This window comes from Culex quinquefasciatus, chromosome 1 (assembly GCF_015732765.1).
Source record: "Culex quinquefasciatus strain JHB chromosome 1, VPISU_Cqui_1.0_pri_paternal, whole genome shotgun sequence".
In the NCBI taxonomy this organism is placed as follows: domain Eukaryota; kingdom Metazoa; phylum Arthropoda; class Insecta; order Diptera; family Culicidae; genus Culex; species Culex quinquefasciatus.
Genome location: NC_051861.1, coordinates 103797573 through 103816150, shown reverse-complemented (window position 1 = coordinate 103816150; position 18578 = coordinate 103797573). Strand labels below are relative to the sequence as shown.

Here is an 18578-nt window from a genome sequence, read left to right as displayed (position 1 = left end):
GGGTTTTGAATTTCCCGGGAAACGGGAAAAATATATTTGGAATCCCGGGAATTCCCGGGATCCCGGGAAATTTTTGAATCAGTAATAAAATCTATGTTTCATTATATTTGTTATGATTTCAAGCTTAAAATCATTGAATTAGCTTAATAATCAAATCAATTCTTTCTTATTTTTTTTCTTTTATATATATTTTATATGACATGACTAAAACAGCTAGAAAACAAACAACGACAATAAATAAAATGATACCAGTCAATGTAAAATTTTAGATAAGTTTTGAATTCATTGTTTTATATAAAACATATTTTACAAATTATCTTCAAGTTACTACCGCCAACCGAGGGAAAATCAGAATTACAGTCTTAAGAGCGAGTTTTTCACCAATGTGTAACAGGTCGTATCGAGGTGCTCCGATTTGGATGAAACTTTCAGCGTTTGTTTGTCTATGTATGAGATGAACTTATGTCAAATATGAGCCCTCTACGACAAAGGGAAGTGGGGTAAAACAGGCTTCGAAGTTTGAGGTCTAAAAAACCTAAAAAATCTTAAAATTGCTCGCATTTCCGTAAAACTTCATCAATTCCAACTCTCTTAGATGCATTCGAAAGGTATTTTGAAGCACTTCAAAATGTGCCATAGAAATCCAGGATTGGTTTGACTTTTTCTCTTAGCTTTTGCAAATTACTGTCAAAAATGGATTTTTTTAAAACCTAAATATCTTTTTCCAACAGCCTCCAACATCCATACTCCTGTAGGTCAAAAGATAGGCAATTTCATGGACTATAAGCCTATGGTATTAACTTTTTGGCCAATCGCGGTTTTTCTCATAGTTTTTCGATTTTTCTACAACAACCATTTTGCAACGTAAGTTTTTGCCCTGTAGGCCACCATAGCGGCACTTATTGGTCTCAATTTTGTCATATTCGGAATCCTCGGACAATTTCACGTAAATTAGAAGTATTGGAGTTGTAAATTTGATTGGATAAATTGCCATTTAGAATGAATCAAAATATTTTTTAACAATTTGTTGGATTAGGGGTAAAACAGGTTTTCGCCTACTTGATACAGCATTTGACGTATTGATCATAGGGTAAATAAAATCTATTTCTTTTTTCAAAAATGTTTTATTTAATTATTTTTCAAATCAAAATTACAATTCCAATACTTCTAACTTACGTGAAATTGTCCGAGGATTCCGAATATGACAAAATTGAAACCAAAAAGTGCCGCTATGGAGGCCAACAGGGTAAAAACTAACGCTGTAAATTGTTTGTTGTAGAAAAATCGAAAAACTATGAGAAAAACTGCGATTGGCCAAAAAGTTAATACCATAGGCTTATAGTCCATGAATTTGCCTATCTTTTGACCTATAGGAGTATGGGTGTTGGAGGCTGTTGGAAAAAGATATTTAGGTTTTAAAAAAATCCATTTTTGACAGTAATTTGCAAAAGCTAAGAGAAAAAGTCAAACCAATCCTGGATGTCTATGGCACATTTTGAAGGGCTTCAAAAGACCATTCAAATGCATCTAAGAGAGTTGGAATTGATGAAGTTTTACGGAAATGCGAGCAATTTAAAGATTTTTTATGTTTTTTTGACCTCATAATTTCAAAGCCCGTTTTACCCCACTTCCCTTTGTCGTAGAGAGCTCATATTTGACATGAGTTCATCTCATACATAGACAAACAAACGCTGAAAGTTTCATACAAATCGGAGCACCTCGATACGACCTCTAGAACAAACCGAGCAATATTTACAAATACTGCCTCTTAATAGGTACAGGAGATTTTAGAGCAATATATTTGGAAGTACAAATTGTTTTGTTCTGTTACTGTTTCAACCGAAGTAATCCAAAACGTCATGCAAATATTTTTTGCTTTAATAGCTGTATTTATTCGTTACATTTGTACGTATTTGCCCTAGATGCCGGTGTTTGATTATAAATAATTTGATATGAGATTGTTTTTTTTTTAATTTAAAATCGAAAATATACGTAAATATATCCAGCTTTTCAAAAAAATAAAATAATAGAGAAAAAAAATTAAAGCACTAGGCATTTTGCGGACCTGGTAATTCAAATTATAATATTTTTTCCATAAATGCCAATTTAAAGCTGAGATTTGCTGAATACAAATTTTAATTCATTTTATTGTTCTACTATTTTCACAACCAAATCTGAATTTCCAGACCAAAAAATGATTTTTTTTCAATTTCGGGAATTCCCGGGACAAATTATAGAAAATCCCGGGATTCGGGAATTCCCGGTTTAGGAAAAATCCCGGGATTTTTGTCCCGGGAATTCCCGGGATGGACGCACTATTCTTATCTGAGCAATTCTCTACCAAAACCGGAAATGGATTTTATTTGTATTTTTTTATTTGGCTCAAACTTTGTGGGGGCCTTCCCTATGACCAAATAAACTATTTTGTGTGGTTCACCCATACAAGCCTACATACAATTTTGGCTGCTGTCCATACAAAAATGGTATGTAAATATTCAAACAGCTGTAACTTTTGAATGAATTTTCTGTCTTCGGCAAAGTTGTAGGTATTGTTGAGGACTTTTGAGAAAAAAATAGGTACACGGAAAAAAATTCAGATTTTTTAATCAACTTTTTTTTCACTAAAACTCAATTTCCAAAAATTATTATTTTTTGATTTTCGAGATTTTTTATATGTTTTAGGGGACAAAAATCCGCAACTTTTGAGCCATAGTCAAAAAATCTGCCGCCGAGTTATGAATAAAAAAAAACAGTGATTTTTGGAAAATAATCGAAGTTTCATGCAAAAAAAGGTTTGACATTATTTTTTAATGCAAAATTGAATTTGCAATCGAAAAGTACTTTACAGATTTTTTGATAAAGGGCTCCGTTTTCAAGATATAGCCACCCAAAGTTTGATTTTAGCGAAATATTTGCAGTTTTTCAATTTTTAAAAATAGTGACCATGAGTGACCGTTTCTAAAAATATTTTTTTTTGAAGTTCAGAAAATTTGCTATAAAATTGTCTAAGAGACATTGAAGATTGGACCTCGGGTTGCTGAGATAGAGCCGCTTTAATAAAAAGAAACACGAAAATTAAAGTTTTCTTAATCTCACCAAAACAACCCACCATTTTCTAATGACCATATCTCAGCAAATAATGGTCCGATTTTCAATTTTAATACATGAAAACTTCGTGAAATTTTCCGATCTTTCCGAAAAAAATATTTTGAAAATTTTTAAATCAAGACTAGCATTTCAAATGGGCGTAATATTCAATGTTTGGCCCTTTTAAAATGTCAGTCTAGATTTAAAAAAATTCAAAATACTTTTTTAGAAAAGATCGGAATGTTTCATGTATTAACAATGATAATCGGACCATTAGCTGCTGAAATATCGTCATTAGAAAATGGTTGGTTATTTTGGTAAGATTTAGAAAACTTCAATTTTCGCGTTTCTTTTTCTTAAAGTGGCTCTATCTCTGCAACCCGAGGTCCAATCTTCAATGTCTCTTAGACAATTTTAAGCAAATTTTTTGAACTTCCAAATAAAAATTTTAGAGATGGTCACTTATGGTCACTATTTTTAAAAATTGAAAAACTGCAAATATTTCGCTTAACATCAAACTTTTGGTGGCTATATCTTGAAAACGGAGCTCTTTATCAAAAAATCTGTGAAGTACTTTTCGATTGCAAATTCAATTTTGCATTAAAAAATAATGTCAAACTTGTTTTTGCATGAAACTTCGATTTTTTCCAAAAATCACTTTTTTTTCAAAAATTCATAACTCGGCGGCAGATTTTTTGACCATGTTTCTCTATGACTCAAAAGTTGCGGATTTTTGTCCCCTAAAACATATAAAAAAATCTCGAAAATCGAAAAATACGTATTTTGAGAAATTGAGTTTTAGTCAAAAAAAAGTTAATAAAAAAATCTGCAAATTTGTTTTACGTGTACCTATTTGTTTCTCAAAAGTCCTCAACAATACCTACAACTTTGCCGAAGACACCAAATTGATCAGAAGTTACAGCTGTTTGAATATTTACATACCATTTTTGTATGGACAGCAGCCAAAATTGTATGGAGACTTGTATGGGTGAACCAATGACGCAAAATAGCTTATTTGGTCATAGGGAAGGCCCCCACTAAGTTTGTGTTAAATCAAAAAAATACAAAAAATAAAAATGGTCGAAATCGGCCGATTTCGTAGAGAGTTGCTCACATACAACTTTGCCGAAGACACCAAATCGATCAAAAAATTCCTTCAAAAGATACAGATTTTTGAATTTTCATGCATCATTTTTGTATGGCCAGCTGCCAAATTTGCATGGACAATTATATGGACAAACTAATGATGCAAAATGGCTACTCTGGGCATACCGAAGGCACCAAAAAAGTTTCAGTCGGATTAAAAAATACAAACATTTAAATTTAAGAAAAAAGACCGATTTCGTAGAGAACTGCTCAGGACTAAATTATGTCCATGAAAGTATCATTTGCTTGTTCGTTAAATCCCTTAACCAAAATAACATTTTCCGCTCCACACTCACCTGCCGCCTCCTTCAGCAGTCCGACGCACGTGTCGTGCCCGCTGCGCTCCGCCAAATCCAGCGCCGTCAGTCCGTTCTTGTCCTTGGCCACAAAGGACGCGCCGGCATCGAGCAGCACCCGCACGTTGCTCACGTGTCCGTGCTCGGCACTCAGGTGTAGCGCCGTCTAACCGTTTGGAAATGAAACAAAATTTGAATGATTTTGTTGACAAAAGTTTGCTTCTTTTGACAGATGTGAAACACCCCGACAAAGGCAGCAGGCCATGCACCTACCTTGCTGTCCCCGCGCGGTCCACAGGTCGCGTCCACGTTCGCCCCGGCGTTGATCAGCATGGGCAGGCAGCGCGAGTCGGCCGTGATGGCCGCCGCGTGGATCGGTGCCCGGCCCCACGAGTCCAGACAGTCGATCAGGTGCGTTTCCTCCTGCAGCAGGTCCTCCAGCAGCTCGACATTGTCCCAGAGGGCGGCCTTCAGAACGGAAAGATTTCGATTAATCGCCAGGTCCACCAGTCGAAGTTCGTGGATTTTGCGACGCAACAGCATAATACAACTCTCTTGGCCGGTCGGTGGCCACCAACAGACTGACCAGTCTACATACGGTCCCCTCCTACGATCGATCGTGCGGATTAGTTAAGGAGCTTACCTCGGAGTGAGCTGGAGGTGGCTCCACCGTCGTCGGCCTCTTTGGCAAGGTATAATGACCGCTAATGGGCGATTCGGGAAAGTTTCTGGGAAGTTGGTCAGTGTGACCAGTTCTTACTTTGTCGCAGCAGAAATCACGACGAACGGAAGAACCGGTGCCAATAATCCTGTTTGGTGATGTAATTGGCACAGGAACTAGCCTTGTTGGCACAGCAATGATTTATGTAATTCAGTGAATTTATGTAGAAAAGTGCTTCAAAATTTTGAAAGTTCTAGCCAAAATTTTGGCAACATTAAACAGGTGTTACTGGTGTTACTTGCCTGATACTACTACCTTCCAGTGGATTAGAAACGTATAGACTGGATTATACCAGGGGCTTCCTAAACGTAGTAGTGAGCTACTCGTGTCCCATTATTATTGTGTCGTACTCGGTTTCGAACTGTGTAGTCTCATTCAGTTGAACTATAAAACTCGTGCGATATAATTTTATTCTTCAGCTTCGATTCTAGAAAAAGTATTAAAAATAAGCGATAAGTTGCACCATCCTTATTACCGCAGCTTGGAAGGCACGTCGATGAAAGAATAAAAAACGATAGAAAGTACAAAAAAATCATCGAACAAAATTTCTTAATTAAAAAAGAATCAGAAAATAGATCTTTAGTTAGATAAAAACTTAAAAGCAAATATAAAAACTTAAAGGCAAAATTAAGGTTTTTATTGCTAGTTAAAAATAACTTGATGTAAAATCTTATTCTTGATTTTATATTTTAAATCAATGAATTTTTACATTACTATCATTTTTTCAATTCTTCCAAAAATCAAAATATCTACGAATTTGTGTAAACATTTTTTTATTCACTTTTTTTGGCAAGTCTGGCAAAATTTTTGAAGGGCCAAATTTTTCATAAGTTTTTTTTTCATATTTTCAAAATGAAAAAAAGTTTTTATTTATTCCAATTCAACACGAAAAACGTTTGAATTAGTGCGTCCTCCTTCCGAAACTTTCCGGAACAGAATTCCCGGGATTTTTCCAAAACCGTGTTTTTTTGTATTTTGTTCCGTTTCTCACGGAATTGAAAAAAATATACATATTTTGGGTGAGGAAATTCGGTTTTGGTTGTGAAAGTTGGCGGTATGACTAAAATGTAGCTACAAAATAGGTAGAAAAATATTTGTTACAAAAAATACCAATTTCTAAACTTATATAATTTAACATAGAATGAAGGTAATTTCCATCTGCATAATTTTTTTTCAGGAATTTTCAAAAATATCAAAATGTTTTAATTATAATTTATTTATTTATTTATTAGAAACTTTTTTATTTTAAATGCTCAAATAAAATCATTTTCAGCCTTTTTCTAATATCGGCTTATCGAAACATTGATCGTGAATTACAGCTTTCATTTGAATATTTTAAAATTATAAATATTTTAGATGAATGTAAGCAAGCAACCTTCTAAGGTTGCTGCATCTGAAAATGTTGTTAAAATGGCGGAAACGGAAAAAGTGATTAGAATAGGTCGAAAACCTTAGGGTGCCTAAAATGGGTATATTTCCCCTATATGGACAAATTTATTTTTGCTAGGATGAAATAAACCAAAGAGAAAAACTATAAAATAATGTTGGCAAAAAAAGGAACCAAAAATAGAAATTTAAACATTTTACTTAAAAACTTAATGATATTTAAATTGAAAACCTGAAACAAATAAAATAAAATCATTAAATTTAAAAAAAAAAATCATAAATCTAGAGTTAGTTAGTCAGTTAGCCAGAGTGTCCCTTAGAAAACTCGAAGTACGAAATTTGAATTATTTTTTTCTCAAAATTTCTGAAACCGAAAATATGACTGCAAAAATGCTCCAAAGTTGGATTTTCTGTAATCTAAGATGGTGATAATAATTGTGGCATTTGAAAATTTTAGTAATTTACAGTTTTTCATTTTGTAAAAGGTACAGAAATTAAGAATTCAGCAGTCATTTTTTAAACGTCCAAAATTTAAGGATTTATGAACTTAAGAATCTAAGAATCTTAAAATTTATTAATATAGTATAATATAGAATTTAAGAATTTAAAAATTTAAGAATTTAAGAAATTTATTTTCCGTTCTCTCAATTGTTTTCAATTTATTTATTTTTTGAATTTAAGAATTAAGACTTTAAAAACTTTTAAATTATTGAAATATGAATGTTGTAAATTTTTATGTTTTGAATTGCATTTTTTTAGCAATTTAGATTTTTTTCTATTTTGAAACCTGAATAAAAAAAAATAATTAAAAAAACCAGAAAAATCTAAAACGATTTGAATTTTTGAAACTACGAATTTTGAATGATGGAACTTTTTAATTTGAATGTTTTATCTTTTTTATTTTTTCCCAACAATGTTTAAATTTAGTAAAAATATCTTTATACAGGTTAAATCTCATCTCAAATTCAAAAGTGGAGAACCAGCTTCTGTTACGTCTAATTAAGCTCCTATTTGGGATTCTTTGGGAAAAGTTTGAAATATGATTCACAAGATTAAAAATTGAATGTATCCAGTGTAAAATAAACAATAAATTAGGTTAAAAATCATTACTCATAAACACAAAAGAAACTAAAAATTCAGAGCTGGTAAGCTGATGTTAAAAAAATATTTGAGTTAAGTAATAAATTTATTTAGGAAAGCCTCAACGATACATTTAAAAAAAATCTCTTCATGAGGATTGATTCGAAATAAGAAACTATTGAGAACTATTAAGAAACTAATTAGAAACTATTTAGAAAATACAATCATTTTTTCGGAAGAAAATTGAATTTTGTTTCAGTAAAAACTTTCTAGAAATCGAAGTTTTTGCGCTCTACGAAAAAAAATAAATTATCTTAATTCCTGATAATATTTTTCTTAATAACTTGAAAGTAATTCTATCTATCTCCATTAATTTATTTTTCACAACCCTGAACTTTAGGTAAAAAAATAAATTTAAAATGCTTTCAAACTCAAATCTTTTGTCCACTTTCAGATTGTAGTCTAGATTATTTCCGGTTGATGGAAATCAGTTTGAAAAATTTAATAAAGGTATAAAAAAGTATAACAATTCCAATAATATCCCAGGATTCCACAAATTCCCGTTTCCCGGGAAAGTAAAAACCCGAAAAAATTGACACTCTAATAATTTTATTTTTTTCGATTTAGTAAATCAAGCTTTATACACATTTTCAACTATACTAATCTAATCTAATCTAACACAAACGCAGCCAGTCCGATGAAAGCATGCTGGAAAGTCTTGTGATTAGATTACGCCCCAAGCACTTTTCTTGTCAATATCAATAATTGCAGTACATCCGAGAATACCCGAAAATGTAATACAAAAATCAAAGCGGCCAGCCCTACTGCGTTGTGTTTACCGCAGAGAGGATTCTGTAAATGGATCACATTTCACAGAATCTGTAGGGGAGGAAGGATGCGTGGAAATACCGTACCAAACGCTCCGAATCAGTTAGGTGTGGTGTTTTAGTGTAAATTTGGCAGATAATATATATTTAGGGTGGAAGTGGAATTGGGCGAATTGGGATTGAGGAACCGGAGATTGGGGAATGGGTAGGAGGGTTATTCATTTTATTTTATAATAATATAGGAGTATATAAGCATCTAGCAAATAGTGATGGAAAGATCTCACCAAGAATCTGCATATCTTCAAAAGACACAGCCAGATTGTGCCCCAATCGCCAGCTCCTAAATCCTTATCTTTTTCAACGGCCGCATTAAATCAGGCAAGATTTCCTCGGCATCTGCGCGATTGAGGCTCTTACTCAGCTAAGCAAGGTCTTCTCGGACATGCAGAGATCAGCAACCGCTCCTGGTTTCTCTTAATCCACAAAAGGCATCGAAACCCGAACTTACACTCACAAGTTCATTCAAAACTAGCCGATAAGACTTTGACGAAAATCCTTAGAAGACGAAAAAACGCGGAGCGAAAAGTCAAACCAACCGGTCGCGATCATAGCTTACTTCGATCTCCTTATACACATTTTCAACTATACTCATGAAAACTGGAAACAAACAAATGAGAAAAGAATATTATTTGGTAAACTAAAACTATTTTAAATTACCTTTTTGCTTAACCTTTCATTTTTATTTTAATAAACTAAGTCAACAATTAATCATTTTTATTTATTAAATTCATCCCTTTTTAATTAGGATTTGCAATATCTAAAGTAGCATTTTCATCCTCAAAACATCGAAATAGTGAAGGAACCAAATATTGAGTTAATTGTTCAAAACGAATTGCGTGAAATATGTTAAAAAATTGTACAAAGGATTATAAAATTATTCAAGAGCGAGAACATATTTTTTAGAATTAGTATCCTTCTGATTCCCGACTTTATCTTAAAAAAAAAAGCACAAATTTTCGACTTTTTTTATGCTTTATTGCAGTTTTTGTTGAATTCCCAAATAATGCGAAACCCGGATATAGGATTGTATACAGCAAATTTTGGATTGTCATTTCAGTAAAATAAAGTAGGTACTGAATGCGATTCAGTAATTATCACTTTTGCTGTAATTCGGCAATGAACAAAAGCATTGCTGAAAAATCAGTTACTGCATATTTGTCCAACTGAACTGTCACTTTTGACATATTGTTTGGATGCTTTGATGTTGCTGAAAGAAAGTTCTCTTTCCAATGTGTTGTTTTTTTGTATTGTGATCTTTTGAATCAAAGGTAAGAAAAATGTGAATAACAAATGCCTCAATGCAAACCACCTTTTTTTATTTAGGTGAAGGATTGATGAAATGTATGTATAAAAACAGTACTGGAAACATTTTCAATGACAAGCAAAATAAAATTTTGATTACTGAAATACAGTGAAAATACCAGCAACGATTGCTGAATCCTCAGCAAATGATCTATATAACCAGGGCTGCGGAGTCGGGTCATATTTCAAACGACTCCGACTCCGACTCCAACTCCGGCTTTCTCAGATCAGCCGACTCCGACTCCGACTCCGGCTCCGACTTTCAACAAATGGTTGGCTCCGACTCCGACTCCACACATTTTTAAATGTTTTTAAAACATTGATAAATAGGATTATTTAAATACTCTCTAAGCATCATGTTTTTCTCAAGAAAAATAAGTTCGAATCACAAAACGGAAAAAAAGTTTCTAGGTTACAAGTTTCATACGTCATGGAAACAGAAATCAAAAAATATTTTCAGTTCTAGAGGCATTTTGAGAAGAACAGTTTTGTAAGTAAATTTGGATTTATTTGCTTAACCTCAAATTTGCAAATAATTTATTCAAAGCTAATAAATTTAAACATTAATTTTTTATTGTTGAATGAATAATTAAAAGAAACCTGGCCTTAATGATATATAAAACATAAGAATTCAATTTGCTCACTTTCAGGCTGTAAGAAGCACAGTAACAGGCACCTTGTTTTTTAAATGACAATTTGAAACGAATCATTTTTTTTGTTTTTTTTTTTTTAAGACGTGCATGGACATCACGCCATGGCTGAAGGAGATTATGATTGCTATTCAATGTATTTGAGCAATTTCTTCGTTGAAAGGACGCTTAAGAGGTCCTTTTCAAATATCAGTGACATGAAAAATATTTTATCATGGAATTTTGTAATTTATTTTAATTTTAAAAATTAATATACATTAAAAAGGAGGCGCACGATACTTTGTGCATCTTCACCTAAAACGAAGCTTTATGAATGATCTTGCGCCTCCATCAAAATATATGAAAAAAACTTAAAATATTATGAAAAAACAAACTCTACAAGTAAAATATTTTCTAGGTCACAAGTATTTAATTTTTTTAACGTACATTGATTTGCAATGATAATCACCTTCCGTCATATTGGCGTGGGACATACAGTATGAGAAAATTCTTACCGGTTGATAATATTTTGATTTTATTTTTATAATAATATTTGCGAAATAAATAAAATATCTATATTTTTTTTTATTATTTCATTTTTGTACTGAAATCTTGAGAATTGTTCAACGATAATTTGCAACGATATCAAAATAGTTTACCTAAAATCAACATCAACATTCAATGATTATTTCAAAATTAGTTGCAACTTCTTTTGATATTTTTTGTTAGTTTCAATTATTTTAAATGCAACACTTTGATTTTATTGTACTCAGTTATCAACAAAATACGCATGTTAAGTTCAAAGTAAGAGATTGTTATTATCGTTGATTATTTGTTACAAAAGTTAAACTGTCAGTGACTCTTTTTCGTTTTCCAAAAACAGTTATTACTATTTATAATCTTTTTATGTACCTCGTTATTTTTTTTCCCAGAAAATGATTTAACTTAAAACCTCCAAGACATTCGCTATCGGGGTAAAAGATGACTGTGTGTGTACTTTTTTTCAGAAAGAACTGGATGAAATTTGGTTAAGGGCACATAAATATTGGCAAAAGGAAGCAGTCAAGAATCAATTAGATATGTCTGACTACATAACCAATATTTTTTATATTTTTTTAAATAATGATGCTGCATACTTGGGTATCATTTAGTGATTATAGTGAAAAAGCATAATTAGAGCTTTTCAATCACAATAAAAAGCTTCAAAAACAAAATGGCATCTGATAAATCTCTAAAAAAATGAAAAAATGGCGACGCAGTGCATGCGACGTAAAAATCAATTAAAAATATAAGAAGTTTTGTAAATTAAGCTGTTATATAGTAAATACTGAACCGTAAAAAAAACATATTTTTTGTTGATTTTGAGATAACTCCGACTCCGACTCCAACTCCGGGTTATCAGAAATCTTCGGCTCCGACTCCGACTCCGACTCCAGCTCTTAAAATTTAGCCTACTCCGGCTCCGACTCCGACTCCAGCTGTTCGAGTTTTGACGACTCCGACTCCAACTCCGACTCCAGGTCCCCAAAAAGACCCGACTCCACCGACTCCGGCTCCGACTCCGACTCCGACTCCACAGCCCTGTATATAACTGACACAAAAAAAAAATACTAAATTTCTAGCAAAATAGTTTGACGTTTCTTTTGCCGAAATTTCAGTTGTTTTGACAATCATTTTATTGAAAATCAGTAAACACTCTGTCAAAGTGACAAATGTCAGTTAACTGAGGATTCAGTAAAATCTTAATAACTGAATCGTTTAATGAAATTTCACTTGATGAAAATTCAGTAAACCTTTACTAAATTTTAGCAAAAAAAAAATTGGTGCGTAGACTTTTTTTAACAGTTATTGTATGATTTTAAATCGTACATCAGAGTGAAAAAAACGCCACAAAAAAGTTTTTGTTTTGACCATCTCAAAATTTTCCTAAATAATAAGGAGGAAAAAACAAATTATTACTTTACATGAAAAAAAAAACATTCAAATCTTGATAAATCGATTGTTTATTTTTTTAAATTTTAACGTTGAAGGAATTCCTGTATTCAAATTAGAATGTTTTATTTTTTAAGTTTTTGATTCAAGCTAAATTTTGAAGCTAGAAGTATCCCTGTTGCAAAAAATTGAAACAAATGATTTTCTAGGGAACTAGTATAAGTTGTTAACAAAACTTAAAATTAATAAAAATAAACAGTGCCATAAAAAAAACGTTACTTAATCCACCTTTAGGTGGTTGGTGCCTTCCTCACATTCATAAAGTCAATACATTCAGTAAAATAGCAACATTACCCTTAACATGTTTAACAAATCAACTTTACTACTCATTTCTTTTGATAGGGTTCGCAGACCTTCAATATTTCTAACTCATCGCAAGGTCTGATAAAAAAAAAAACCTATTCAACGATAGTTCGCATGGAAGATTCAGACAATATTTCTATCACAATATCTAAAATCCTCCGAAAAGTGTATAAATAACACTTAAGTGCTCATAACTTTTGATAGGGTTGTCAGATCTTCTATGTTTTAATCTCATTTGAAAGGTATTTCAATTATCTAACTAACGACGGGTCGCATAAGGGACCCGGAAATCATTTTCATCGAACAATATGAGATCCGGCCTCCAAAAAGTGTATAAAAAACACTTAAGTGCTGATAACTTTTGATAGGGTTGTCAGATTCTCGATGTTTCAAGCTCATTTGAAAGGTCTTTCGATTATCTAACTAACGACAGGTCGTATGATGAACCCGGACATCATTTGTATTGAAATATCGGAGATCCGGCCTCCAAAAAGTGTATAAATAACACTTAAGTGCTAATAACTTTTGACAGGGTTGTCAGACCTTCAATATTTTGGGCTCATTGGAAAGGTCTTTTAAATACCTTTCTGAAAATGTATAGCATGATAGGTTTTCTTGCAAAAACCACCCTTTTTACAATCTTCCGGACATTCTCCAAAATTGTTTTTTTAGCATAACTTTTGAAGTACTTAACTAAACTTGCTGATTTTAAATAGAGACCTATGGGACCCCAAGACGGATCGAATGAGAAAGAAAAAACGTTATTTTATTGATGACGGAAAGAAAAAAAGAAAAACATGACAGAGATAATACTCGGTTCGTCATCGAATGCAACCAGATTAAAAGTTGCCTCCGGCGAAACCATCAGTAAAAGGCGCTGCAACCGGCGAAAAGACAAAAAAGAAGAAAAATGAGGGGGGGGGGAGGGGGGCGGGGTGGGAAAAATGGTGTAACAGACAAATTGGCCAAAAAGCAGCCTCGAAAATTGCGGCGGAAAAGTTTCCTTTTTTTCTCTTTTGATGTTTTTCTTGCTGCCGTTTGTTTTATCAGTGAAACCTTACAGCAGATTGGGGGCTGACCTAGTTTTAATTTTTAATTTTTGACGAGTTTGTTACGTTTTTTTGTTGTGCAATGTTTTTGACTTCTCAAAAAAAAAAAAACTATTTATCGTCTAAGGTTCAATTAACTTTTAGCTAAAATTTAATTCATGCAAACTTAACTTGCAAATTAAATTTTTAATAAATGCAGCAAAAAAAAAATCGGCGACTGACCGCATGAGTGACTTTGCCTGAGCAAACTTCATTAGGGGGGTTCGACCCAGCAGCAGTGTAAATCAACCCGGCTGGAACATGTGCTCGGACAAGGGCGCACAACTTCATTATTAACTATATTGTGTATGTTGTTTTTTTTTATGTTCAGTTTTGTTTCCACTGGAAAGAACACCGCCACCATCAGAAAACGGCGTATGTGAGAGACTCAATTTTGGTCAGTAGCTTTGAGTAGTAGTTTGGAAACCGTACAAGTGTTTTGGTATCGAATTTTAATGATTTTCGGGCGATTAAATATCGATCAGCTGAATGGTTTCCACAGCCTGGGAAGGAGTATTTCCTGTGAATGACTTATTTATTGAAGTGAAATCAGTAGAATGATTTCTTTTATTTTTGTCGAAATTTTGCAGCTTAATGTATGTTTTATTGAGGATGTCCCTATTTTGGACCTACCTAAGCTCACCCAATAATTATTAAAATTGTATAATAGCAGCAGACTCAATTCGATGGGAAGCATGAACTTGGGGGTCCCCAGAAACACGCGCATTTTGAATTTTTCAAAAATAATTAGACAGGGCCGAATGGGTTTTTTTTCCAAAGTTTGTATTGAGAATTAGTAATGAAAGTAAAGTAAATTTTTCCCATGACCCATGAAGAGTATCGGGGCCGCATTTACAATGCGGATAAATCGATGATAAATCGCCAATTGCAATCACAATTCAGTAACAACATTTCAAAAGGGCGAAACCTACGATCCTGCCGTTTCGGGAAAATCAACATTCAAAATTTTGCAATTTCGATCAATTCCTATTTCCACAAAAAAGCATGAAAACTATCAATTTTGTCAAAACGTAATAGAAAAGAGCAATAATTTCATCGTAGAGAGCAATTTGAAATTAATTAAGGTGTTTTTGCTATTAAAAATTGAGAAAAAGAAATTACGCCTTTTTGAAGAGCGTGTCTACATTTTCGCCCCACCGTATTCGCCACCCACTCAACCAAAACAACGGATTAGCCCGTCAGGTTACGCCACAAAGCAGAAGTAAACAACAGATTCGCCCTTTTGGTTTTTGTTCATTTTTCAAGTTTTTAAAGAAAAAAGTGGTGAAACAGCTATTTTATCGTTGTGAAACATTAAAGTCAGTGATAATACAGTGATATTTGAAACCTCAGTGATAAAAATTGGTCTAGAAAGCCTTCATAAGGAATCCGATTTAGGCCAAGACTCGTTGAGCCAGGATACACCGTAAGTAGCAAGTTGGTTTGACGATGTGGTCTATATTGAAGTGACGTTCCTTGGGGTGTCCCCGTCGGAAGTGGGAGACATGGCACCTAACGACTAGGCCACCCCGCGACACCATCCTGCCTTCTTTATCTTTGCATAGCTTCAATGGTTACGGAGGCGATGATTTTGTACGGCATTCCTCGTAAACTAACTTTTTGTCCTGCAACTGCTCAACCCAGAATCCCCGGACGTTCCAAGAACCGGTAAATTATGGACCTTCATATCTAGATTGTGAAACCAGACCAGATCCGATACTATAATAATTGAAATTAATAAGTTGTTTATTTAGGATCATACAAATCTGTGTTTGCTGTGGAATTGTGTTCAGAGACATCAGAAACATACATTTTGATCCATTGTGAGGATTGTCAGGTTAAAATTCACCAAATTATAATGAAAATTTAGTGTTTCTAAATATACGTCGGAACTTGCAGAAAACACTACATTCGCCCCTCAAGATTGGGTGAAAACACAAGGGCGAAAACTCAATTTGGTTTGTTTTGATTGATGTCGTTGATTAGCCCTTTTGTTTTTTGCTTGTAAAACTACGTATTTTCGGATTTTTGAGATGATGGAGGGTGTTTTAGAATCAGTTTTGTTCGCTTTATATGATTCTGACAAAAACTCAGTTTGTTTACATCTGAGGGATTCGCCCTTTTGAAATGTTGTTACTGAATTACAAAGACAACAAATCGATTCAATCAAGAAATTGTTGAAAAGTTCAACTTTTAAGCATCCATTTCAGTGCTGAAAAGTAGGCACAACAAATGCTGAAATGTTGTGAAAAGTGTTACTATTCGATTCTGTATTTTTTTTTTGTAGAGCAGAGTAGGCTGTTTCGTCGTTCGAGAATGACAGAAAAAGTAAGTAGGGGAAATAAACCCATTTTAAGCCTAATAAGCGGTCGTGTTTGAATGAGAATGCATAATCTGGAGTGTTCCTTGAAATTTACTAAAACCAAGTACACCAACGAGTAGAGCAACTTTTTGTGAACATTTCTGTTTATTTTTACTTTTTCTAAAAGTTATTCTATTCCCTTTACAAGCACTTGATAAAAATATTTCCAAAATGTATTCTAATCAAACGAATGCATTGGGCCCCGCCCATTTTCCTATTTTTAGCTTAGTTTTTTTTTACTTCCATCGTTTTCTGATACAATTTTTGGGGCTGGTCATACAAAAGGGGAATGGAATTTAATTTGGAGATAATTTCTCGTCGCGTTTAAATTTTTTTTTTTTGAAAATTTGGAAATCTAAACCTGGAATTATTAAGTTATTGCAATCGAATCAAATTTTCTTTTTGTTCAGTTTTCAAGTTTCTTGCTTTTAGGTATACATTGTCGATTTCTTTTCGTTTTTTTTGCAATCTGGAACTTTGAAAATTAAAAAAATAAAGACTTTCATCAGAAAATTGTATGGTTCTAAAAAATATATAAATAAGATTCATATTAAAACTTCTTAAAAATATATTTGAAAATCAATTTTTAGATTCAACCTTTTTATACTTTCCTTAAAAAATATTTTTTAAATTTTTAATTATGAAAAATAATTTGCAATGCCATGATTTAGCAAGATTTTGTACCGAAGTTATTAATTAAAATTTACAGGCATACTTAGGTTGAAAATTTCATTATTTTGTCTATATAAAAATCAAAGCCTTCAATTTCAAAACTTCTATCCAGTGAGCAATAAATGTAAAAAATACGAGATTGCACAAAGCAGCCCACGTCTAGTTTGTTGATGCTTGTTCGCTGATTGAAATGAGTGAGTGAGTGATGTAAACAACCCAACATAAGCCTACTACGACGCCGCTGTAGGTTTGAGGTAAAAATTATCGCAATCATTTCTGCTAAAGCCTTCTGCTTTTAAAAATTAGTGCAGCTCAGTGCCTACTCAGTCGGCGATGGTTTGTTGATGTTTGATTTTGATGTAACCTATCAACGCTCATCAAGAAGATAAGTGCTTTAAACGAGTCATGTCAAAACCTGTGCCGCTCTATTTTTAATGTGAATTGCTCCTCACAATCTTTTTTCTACTCTTCAACAAAGAGAAAAAAAAACGAGTTTGTGTGTTTGAGGAAAATCAATACCCTTTCTTCCCAACGCTTTTCTATGTAATCCAACTTTAGTCTAAAAATAAAATCCAATCGATAAGTGCTTATCCGCGCGTTTGTACGCGAGAAGACATTTGATTGACACAATCGGGATGGGTTCAAGGTTTTTTTTTCTTAAGTGGCCACCGACGTCGTTTCCAAAGTCCCCTTACCTGGTGCAGCAACCTTCCGGGAAACTCCTCACTCTCCGGCGACGGAGTTGTACTCATTTTCACACGATTCTTCCTCCCCCTTCAGCAAGCAAACTTTACTCCACTTTATTTAAGCCATAATTCACAACTATTTCGCTGCCCACTTTTCACTTCTAACCCAGATCCAGTTTCTGGCCAAGATTTATTGACTTTTCTTTGCCTTCCTGCCTCACCAAACACACACTGAATTCACACCGGAATGAAATCTGACGATTCTCTCCCCCTGCGTTCCACCGGAAGTGGCCAATCAGACTCAATCAAGCGGCGCGACACCAATTCCGCGGTGCAAATTCTACTAAAATTCGAGGGACGGTTTTCAAATTTGAAGCAACTTTTTTCCTCTGCTATTCAAAAAAATACGGACGGAGTGAAAATCTTCCTTTCTGCAAAACGACCACGATCCGGACGATTGCGCAGGTGTGAAGAAACTGACGGACTTGCGGGCAAGTTTTGGCCAGCAGAAAAAAAAAATACATACACCAACACGAATATCCAACCGAACTGCGAAAGAAAGTGGGAGGTTGAAATTGCGACGAGCGCGCTGTAAAAAAGTTGTTTTTGTTTACCTTTGCTTTCTCAACACGATCGCCTTTGATTGTGTGGGTTTGGGGAATGTTTTGCGACTAGAAAATCGTTAAAACATTCACAATTTTGACGACTAAATCCGCACTTTTCTATCAATTACAAATCGTTTTCTATCAACACAACTAACTTTCACAGAAACACGCCAAAATTTCGTCAAAATCAATACAAAATCGAGTTGCACAACGCGAACGAGTTGCAAAAATATCATCACAAGCTGTTTTGTTTGTAAATCGGTACAACAGCTGACTTTGACAGCTCGCGTGTGACGACGAGTGAGAGAGAAACGCAAACTCGTTCTGTCAAACTTT

The 18578-nt window shown here is 33.7% G+C and overlaps 1 protein-coding gene across 3 annotated transcripts in view; it reads right to left on the bottom strand.

The window, feature by feature from the left end:
- Positions 1 to 18462, bottom strand: part of LOC6045236 (leucine-rich repeat serine/threonine-protein kinase 1) — a 61487-nt gene extending 43025 nt beyond the window's left edge. The window contains exons 1-4 of one of the 3 annotated variants that reach the window (XM_038248890.1): positions 18252 to 18462; positions 17647 to 18186; positions 4803 to 4997; positions 4530 to 4695 (exon numbers count right to left, since the gene is read on the bottom strand). In XM_038248890.1, coding sequence (XP_038104818.1) covers positions 4530 to 4695; positions 4803 to 4997; positions 17647 to 17703 — 418 coding nt within the window. In that variant the 5' untranslated portion in view covers positions 17704 to 18186; positions 18252 to 18462. Of the gene's footprint in view, positions 1 to 4529; positions 4696 to 4802; positions 5088 to 17646; positions 18187 to 18251 lie in introns of those variants that run through there. The other 2 variants (XM_038248891.1, XM_038248888.1) reach the window with 2 other exon arrangements.
- Between the last annotated feature and the right edge of the window lie 116 nt (positions 18463 to 18578).